Here is a 10,000-nt window from a genome sequence, read left to right as displayed (position 1 = left end):
GTACACATTTTTGTTAGTAAAACCTTTTAAAACCCCTATTTAATTGTGCTCGCGAGTTGCGAGTGAACGGAGACTCGAAGTCGAAGGGTTCGCTTCATAAAACAACAAAAACAAAAATACGATTAGAAAGTATAATGGAGGCAAAAGTTATTTTGCTGGCAATCTAACTGGCTGAAATAATGGGATTTATCAAGACACACTTTCTGCTTTCTTTATTTTTTGTTCAATGTGTTCAAGTTTCAATGAAACCGACTTAGTCGACGTCCTTACAACGACCACTTTTAGGCCAGAGCCTAGCTAGTCAAAGACTAGAAAAGGTTAATAAAATTTCGACTTTTTTCCTCAGGCTTAGGACTAGGAAGTCATTTACTAAACTAGTAAAGAACTAAATCTAGTCCGCTTTCATAAAAACGGGCCCTAAATACGGATGTGGTAATCCACGATCGCAGCTATTTAAGGGTCGCATGTGATGTGTGTGTGTGTGGCGTGTGGCATTAAACTCAAACATTATTAACTTATCTGGCAAGGTGGATTTGAAATTTTTAGTTATAACATAAGTGCTTTAAAGCAATCAAAAGTAAGAAAATTGGTGCTTTTCTGCCTGACTCAGAAACTCAATATAGCTATTTGAAAGAGCTTTATTACAGTCAGATTTTTAATAAGTGACGCGTGTTTTTCTTTTTGTTTTCTCACCTGTCCCTCAAGACCGAAGCACATCGGACGTTGTATGGACACATAAATGGTTGGCAGCAAAGGCACTCAAAGAAAACATATCCATAACAATAACCGGAATCGATATGTCCGCAGCCTTTGATACGATCGACAGAGGAAAACTTTTGGAGATATTAACAGAAATAGTAGACGAAGACGAGCTCCGAATAATCCGATTTCTCCTCAGCAACACAAAGATACAACCAAGGATATACGGGGCCACAAAACAGACGCAGTTCGAAAGTAACATCGGGACCCCCCAAGGAGATAGTCTGAGCCCGATTCTGTTCACAATATACTTAGAACACGCTCTGAAAGAAGTTCGAAAAGTCATTCCAAAACCAACGACTCATATTGAGAATGCAATCCCTAGAGAAATCGCCTATGCAGATGATGTCGATTTTATTGGATCAACACCAGCAAATATAGACATCATACAAAATACCCTCATGAAATATAACCTCCAAGTCAATGCCAATAAAACCGAATTTACAACAATATCGAGGAACAAAGAGGAATGGAAAAGAACAAAGAAAGTCGGCTCACTAATTGGAGACACCGAGGATGTACAAAGAAGAAAACAGCTATCAAACGCCGCACTCAGTAAACTCACCAATGTATGGATTAGAGGTGACAAAATAAAGAGAAAAACCAAACTGAAACTGTACCATGCTCTTGTAAAACCGGTACTTCTGTATAACTGCGGCACTTGGGCGTTGACAAAATCCGAAGAAGAACATCTGGATGCCTTCCATCGCACACAGCTAAGAAGGGTACTGGACATCAAATACCCCAAAAAGATCTCAAATGAATCACTCTATAAGATCACAAAAGAAAGACCAATCTCCCTTGACATTTTACAACAACGATGGCAACTTTTCGGTCACATACTACGCAGGGACAAAAACATACCAGCAAACCAAGCCATGTCGGGATACTTCCAAAAACACGGGAACCTTTTCAGAGGAAGACCGATCACAACACTCCCCGTGATCCTAAACAAAAACCTCACAACACTTGGACAAAGCATTAGTCTCATAACGGCAGGGGACCTTGAAAATCTGAGAACCCTAGCAGAGGACCGGCAATATTGGAGACACCTCACACAGGAAATACTGGAAACAGCCAAGGCGACCCGATCTTTCGGTCGAGACGCGAAAGGCATCTAAGTCAAGTAAGTCAAGTCCCTCAATGCACAGCTGCAAAAGCTTGTATGACTCCCTGAACCAATTTGTCTTAATCAAAAAATATTTTTTCATTATTTTAAAACAATAGGAAAGGATTTCGCTTATAACAGCTATATTAAAATCGATAACTGGTAAGGATCGTAACTCATAGATGATTTACAGAATCAAATTATGAATTTTCCGCTTGTCCGTTTTGAAGGATTCGTCAAAATGGAATGTTCGGATACCAAATAGGATTACATAAATTTAATGTAGAGTGGTCAAAAGTAGAAATTCATCAATTTAATAATAATAATAATAATATAATAATAATAATAATAATAAATAATAATAATAATAATAATAATAATAATAATAATAATAATAATAATAATATAATAATAATACTTTATTGCATCCCAAAAAGGAATTTTTTTGTACAGACGTGTTATAATTTACACAATAAGGTAAAAAATACAATGGAAATAGGATGTATATATAAAAAAAAGGAGCAGCTCTATAACCAGAGCTGCGCTTTATAATATGAATAATTTCAACACTGTAAAATTTATAGTTAAAACTGTCACTATAAATTGAAAATTGAAAAGATTGCAAAACAAATAAATTAATAAATTAATATTTATATTTTTTTAAAAAGTAAAAATGAGAAATAATTATATAAAATGATTATTGCTTGTTGTTATAAAGCCTAATACTGGACGGCAGAAAAGATTTTCGATGTCTCTCTGTTTTCGTTGAAATAGAGAAAGGGCGACCACTTCTTTCTGACATAATAATTGATGGTCTTAGTGGATGATACTGGTCATTTAATATTTTAGTTATTTTATTTAGACAAAATTTCTCGTATAAAAGATCTACATCGTCAACATCATTTATATAGCGTTTAATGGATTTTTTTATATTTGAAGTTATTTTGTTCCTTTCCACTGCTAAGCAATTGCCTCCCCAAGCTGTTATACAAAATAACAAAACACTTTCGATTACTGCTCTATAAAATAATGTGCAGAGGGTTTTATCTATTCTAAACTGAGAGAGTTTTGATAAAAAATATGTACGTGTAAAAATATGACAGTGTTTCTACAATAGGTACATGTGTTCAGCAAACACAACAACTACAACAACACTAACTACAACCACAACAAAGACATACTGGACACATCAATCATCACATTCTGACTAAGATGAGGAAAAGGAGAAATGGAACGACACTGGAAAGATTTCATGGCATCACTCTATCCAATGAAATGTAATTTTCCTCAAGTTTGCGAAGGTTGGAGCATGTGTTTTTCTAGTCTTCCTTGTTATATCATTTATTGCCTCGTCGGTGAGAGTAAATTTGCTGTTCCACCTCTCAATCTTTCCCTTTACTCGGGTCTAAATAAGCTCAATTGGATTGCGCTCACAGTGATATGGGGGAAGTCGCGCAACCTCGTGTCAAAACTTCTTGAATAGACACTGTGTTTTGAAATCGGTTTCTTCTTTGTTTATAGTTGGGCCTTTGGGTCAGAATAATACGTAGTGTTGTGTGGTTAGAGACATAAAATCATATCAGTTTTTATAGTTGCCGAAGTTGGAGCCTTGAAGTGATCATGAGCCACCGAATGGTAGCGTTGTCCAATGCAATAAGCTGGATGCTTCGAGGAAAGGCAGCAAACGGTTCTTTAGCCAGTCTTCAAACACCTCTGCATTGACCCCAGAATGATAGTCACTACCTTCCATATGATACAGAAAAGAAAAAAAATGGTAAGACATTCTTCTAAGTACACAGTATCTTCACCACTTGCAAGAATATTAATGATCCAGAACCCATGAGCCTTTTCCTACGCGAATTGGATTCAATAGTCTGATGTCACGTCTCCCAGCAACGGCGAGCAGCCTGGTTCTAAACAAATAAAATTGATACGTTTTTTTCTTCATGCTGGCTAGAACTTTTCATATGACATGTGATCAGAATGTATAAAAGTCAAAACATGATCATATTTATAATGTTTTTCTCCTCTGAATACACTTTTATACTCGTCGTAGAAATATTTCATAAGGGCGTCTGCCATTGTTCCGAGAGTTTAGAGCCAGTTACTAAGTTACTATGCGTCATTATGAGGGAAGTGACGTCATGACTGTTGAAGCCAATTATCAGACGTCCATTCCTTTGTCGGATGTATGTTTACGTTCACCCAGCTCCATCGTTCAACACTGGTGATCTCTCTGTGTATTTCGATAACAATCTTTTCCATAGCCGTCTTCTTTAAATTATCTATAGAAACAAGTAGATTTCTTTTCGCAGCTTTACGAGAGTGGCACCGATAGAGATTCCGTATCGTATCGTATCGTGTAAAATCTTATATTTAGATTTAAAAGCCTTTAAATGCTCTGTGAAAAAAACGGTCGTGCATATATGCAATTTTTCAATGTTATATAAACAGCATTCATTGTTAATTTGACAATATTGAGTATATAATCAGTATTTCAAATGATTTAAAGCTAGAGACTTCATATCGGTAATTGCAACATAATGTAGATAATATGCAATAAATCATATGTTCAAAATTTAATGGAAACTACATTAGTTAAAGCGAATTGTTATTATTCGGAAACAAGTATGACGTGAACTCATAATCACTAGCCGGAACTACGTGTCAACACGATTTTTTTTGTTGGAAATATGATGAATTTTTGTCATACTTTGTGGTGCGTAAATTGTTTTAATTTTTTAAGGTGTAAAATCTTGAATTTTATGACAGCGGTTTTAAAGTAGTTTTTTTTTATAGATCTTATAGATAGTATGCGCTTGGCTAGGAAGCTCATAACATTGCCATCCGGAAGTATAACGGACCAACACACAAAACTGTGTGTATCCATGAACGTTTATAGTCAGCTTAATACAGTTTAGTGAACATTACTGATAAACGCGGATGGCAAAAAACAATAACAAAGACTTGAGTGACGTCAACTAAGAACTATCTATAGAAGAAAACTTTTTTTGATATTATATCAACACGTCCAAAATCTATATTCATTTAAGACAAATTGATTCAATGGTTGACACTAATTTTTACAACTTTTGATAGAGTGACAGCTGAGAAAAACCAGAAAAACACGCGCCATTAATAAAAAATCTGACTATAGTATTCCTGAACGGTTGTTTATAGTGTACTGGAGATTTCTCATAGACAATCATGACGGGAGATTCCAGTAGCTCGTAGTACTCGCTACATTTTGCGTTAACCTTTTCTGATCAATTTGTTTTGTTTACAACAAAATTAACCCTTTCGTAATTTGGCGATCATTTGATAAGATTGCAACGTGATAATATGTGACAAGTGATACGTGATACTTAGCGGATAGATAACTATAACTCTCTAATCACAGTGAAATCACATAAATTCAATACTGTTTAAATCAACTTCTCCTTAAAGTCAACACCTCTTTTTGGTTTCAAATTTTATGTTCTATATTTAATAAGTGTATTCCACTGATACTGCATTATGTCAATCTTGCTTTAAGTCCACCAGTTTATCAAGTCCGACGATGTTGGTTTTATCATAATTCTACTGAATTGCAGTAATGTATAACAACGCAATTATCCTTTTTTTTTAAGTTTTCTCTTATTTTTATTCCCAAGAATCCAAACAACATTATGATTGACTTCAAACGAAATAAATACATTTACAAGCCGTGGGATCGGAGCCATGTGGATTTCGTCCTGAATGACATGAGCCTTCATAAATCCTTCCTAATGAGACACGACGGAGTTTGCCAGTAATTCTTTTTTTTTTTTTCTGTCTTTTTTCTACACATAAATAAATGAACTTGAGCATGCTATGTGATCACTTATATAGCGCAAAATCCACTAAACGTCCTCAAATGGGTCCCAAGCCAACAGTAAAATGTAATATGTAAGAAGAGACATGACGACTGTAAGGCGATGTTACAAAAACCAGGTACTCATTTTACACCTCAGCACGATGAGAAATTGTGAGTGAAGACATTCTCTAAGGACGCGCTATTCGCTCCTCAGTCGGGCCACGAACTCAGGACCTTGCGATTCAAAGGCGATTATCATGCCAAAAGACCACATAGCGGCACAATGAAGAATTCTGCACATTTGTGGCCAACCATCTCAATCCGGTTTTATGTCGGGCTGACCCTTACGATTGGGTTTTTAGTAACGCGTAATTTTTTTAAAAAACGTAATCCTCGGTCATAAGTTCCATGGAGCCGGAGTTTATCCCAGTTTCCTTTGCGTGAAACGGACAATAGCAATTACATGTTACCCTTCGGATGCGATGCTAGACAGATTTAACAGACTCTGCTACGCAAGCACTAATTGGTGGATAGGGTGGGGGGGGGGGGAGGAGGGAGGGGTAATAAAAAAAAAACTCAACTTCACTCGGGATCGATCTCGATCTCTTTGCGTGTGAAGCGAGTGTTCTACCAACTGAGCTATCGGGACCGCTATATTATACACTTTGAGATAAATCATTGTTTGTGATTCAAATGATTTCGTTTTGAAACTCTTCTTTCGTCTTCTAGTTCATGTAGACATAACGCATACAAGATTGAGTTAACTAATATATAACAGGTCCGGATATAACAGGGTTTTTAAATACCCATTTATTGCCTAAATATTTGACTTCAATAAAATACATCGGATATAGCTAGGACTTTTTAATCGATATTAAAGAGGGTGCGGAAACCCACTCAATATCTCCAAATACAATGCATTAGCCCTTCAGTTAAATAAGGCAACGGTGAGCTAGGCGTATTGGACCTTACAAAAAACCCGAATGTATCTGACCGTACCGTAATAAAGTGGATTTCTTTTAGCCAACTCTGTTTGGCCGTACCGTATTTCAGCGCATTTTTTCGTTTTTTCCTCTATAAATGTACGTATTGTTACGGTCTGGATGCACTGCAGCATGGACTCCCTGCAATTTATTACGGTACGGCTGGACTACGAGTGGTCAGCGAATTGCGATTTATTACGGTCTGGCCACTATGGTTGTATCACACCAAAGTCGTTTCCTTTTCAACATTTGACGAAGTAATGTATTCATGGAAACATTTACAAATAGATTGTTCTCGTTATAAAGATAGACATTCAGCGATGATCATTAGTGATGATTCAGTTGAAAAGTGCAAGGTAGAAAATGATAACATCGAAGAACAGAAATGCTTGCTTTAAAGTGCAATAGGGCTGTACCAAGGTCGTTTTGTTACGATTGACACAAAAATACGCCAAAGTTAAGCTGCTTTTAAAAAAAAAAAATAGTTTTTATCAGTTTCTATTAGTGAAATACATCTACCTATTCTATAAAAACTGGGGTTTGGGGACCAAAATTGTTCCGTTCCGCCAATGCTAAATATTTATCACAGAGCACAGAATAATATACTGGAAAATCTAAAAATTATAAAACTATTTTTTACAAATTGATATACTAGTAACTTGCAACCTTTCTTAATTTCAGCCTAATTTTCTCCCCTTTTGACTCAAATTAATACTAAGAAAATCTGATAAACCGTAATATTTTGTAGTAAATTTACCATTGGCGCATGCGATTATAGTTGATTCTACACAAATCTAGCACATCCGCAACAACAAAAAATGATGTAATTTTCAACTGGTCTTGATACTCTCAAATAATAATAATTTATCTATTCTTCTTCAAAAATAGGGTTTGCTGTCAACATTGTTCCGTAAAGCCATTGTTATGTTAAACTTTTATCATCGAGCACAGAATTACTATCAAATATAAAATTGATTAAACTTTTTTTACACCCTGAATACGAGTAACTTGCCAAGCTTTTTTTTGTTGCTAATTCTGTCATCCGCTGATCAATTAATACGAAGGAAAAATGCTAGGTCGTAATACTCAGTCCTTGACGTTTGACTCATGCGATTATAATTTATTCTACGTGATTCTAGCACATCCACAACAAAATTGATATTATCAAGTAATAATAATCTCATCCGCAAAAAAATAAAACGATGACGTAATTTTAAATCTCTCTTGATATTATCAAGTATTGATAATCTTTCTAATCTATTATTTTAAAACACGGGTTGGGGATCAGCATTGTTCCTAAGTCCAGTGTGAAAATTTTATAATCAATCACAGAATTACCGGCAAATGAAAAAAATACAATACCGTAGTAAAATAAGTATAATTGATGACTGTCTATTTCTAATAGCCTTTATTTCTCCGCAAATATTGCGGATTCTCTACTTATAATTTAAATAACCCTATTCTCGAGTACGTAGATCTCAAACACGCAAATCTCGAAATCATGGAAATCTCAAACTCAGAGCAATTCCCCTTTTTGATCGCTCTATTTTTTAAATATTGGCAACACAAAATCTCGAACACTTTCCGGGGCCAACACGGAAATCTCAAACAAACTAGATAAACCCTTGCGGTCCGTTGAAATTATTTTTCGCGAATTATTTATGTTGAACTTGAACGGAAACGAAAGTGTATTACTGGCAATCTAGCTCCAATGTAATAGCAGGAACAATTTCTCAAAATTTAAAAAAGTGTGGACAAAGTATCATTTGTATACATGAAATGAGGGTGACATCGAGGATGAGAATGTGAACCTTCAACACCTTTAGGAAGTTCTGGCCAATTGATTTTAAAACTGCAGAAAAGTGTTATCATTTGAAATGGCTCAGTCGTGGTGGACAGCGTTTTGAAACCGTCACGACGGCAAGCATAGTGCAAGCGTTTGGAAGGATGTGTCGCTAGTACTATTGGTAGACAGAACGGAATACAGTTTAGTGAGAAATACTCATAAACGTGGATGGCAAAAAGCAATAACAATGACCTGAATGACGTCATCTTCATTCTATCTATAAGACCAGCGACGTTGTATGGATTAGAGACAGCAGCTACGACAAAGAAACAAGATAAGGAAGTTGAGGTGGCACAAATGAGGATGTTGAGATGGTCACTTGGCTGGACAAGAAAAGATAAAGTGAGAAATGAACGAATTCGAAGATTTACTGAAGTGAAGAAGTATAAATAAAGATGAGAGAAGATAGATTGAAATGGTTCGGATATGTTAAGAGACGTGAGAGGGAGTACGTGAGAAAAAAGTATTGGATATACGATTATCGGGAAAGAGAAAAAGGGACCTTAAAGACGAGATGGATGGACTGGTTTAAGGACGATATGAAAGAGCTGGGCCTGGAGGAAGATGATTCTATGAACCGAGATGCATGGAGATGTGGCATTCATTATGCAGTGATGATAATCGTCCGCTGATCCGCGGAATTCCGGGATTTTGGGGTTTTCTTTGAAATTTTCTGCTGTTTTTACAGTGTCAAATATTTTGGGATGAAAAGCGTTTAGGTGGCGTATCCGTGTGCTAGCGATGTGCTATGTGGAAGACCCATGTAAAAATCATCATCATGTCTTGTGTTAAATTTGGACACCTGTGCTCAGTTGCATGAATTTTGATGACACTTGCGTTTTTATGACGTCAACCTAGACAGGCTGTCACCAATTGTCGAAAGTGACACAAGACTTGTGGTGACATTGGATGAGAAGACGTTGGGTAGGGGATTGGACCAAAAAATCAAAAAATATATATCTATATCCATAATTCACACTTGCAAAGTAATATCTCTCTCTCTCTCTCTCTCTCTCTCTCTCTCTCTCTCTCTCTCTCTCTCTCTCTCTCTCTCTCTCTCTCTCTCTCTCTCTCTCTCTCTCTCTCTCTAAGCATCTCTTTCCCTTGCCCATATTTCTCTCTCAACCACCTATCTATTTTCATGTAATGTTTACAGAAGTCATCTGGTCATAGAGAAGATAATTATATTACAATAAGCAAGGTTGATCGACTCGAAAAGCAATTGGTCAAAGGCTTATTTTAAATTTACTATTTTACCTTTGTTTTGCAATTTCTTATAAACTGCATAATCATAAGGTTGCAATGTAGGTATTAAGTGTGATTTGTAAAATAAAAGCAAATACTTTCTATACTTTTGTAGAGAGTGGTATGATTAATATTATGAGCCTTTAAAATTACTTTTGAGAAAGGACAATTCGTTAAATATTTACAATAGAAGTATAGTATATTACTGCATTGATGCACCTTTT

At 35.9% G+C, this 10,000-nt stretch overlaps 1 protein-coding gene across 4 annotated transcripts in view; it reads left to right on the top strand.

Annotated features, from left to right (window-relative positions):
- Positions 1-10,000, top strand: part of LOC144970272 (uncharacterized) — a 61,303-nt gene that overhangs the window by 46,342 nt on the left and 4,961 nt on the right. For 3 of the 4 annotated variants that reach the window (XM_078909737.1, XM_078909738.1, XM_078909736.1), the window contains exon 4: positions 5,521-5,657. In XM_078909737.1, the coding sequence (XP_078765863.1) occupies positions 5,521-5,657 (137 nt within the window). Of the gene's footprint in view, positions 1-1,709; positions 1,886-5,520; positions 5,658-10,000 lie in introns of those variants that run through there. The other variant, XM_078909742.1, reaches the window with a different exon arrangement.

This window comes from Berghia stephanieae, chromosome 4 (assembly GCF_034508935.2).
Source record: "Berghia stephanieae isolate SIO BIC M18660-M18661 chromosome 4, UCSD_Bste_1.3, whole genome shotgun sequence".
NCBI lineage: Eukaryota > Metazoa > Mollusca > Gastropoda > Nudibranchia > Aeolidiidae > Berghia > Berghia stephanieae.
This window is presented reverse-complemented; position numbering and strand designations above follow the sequence as displayed.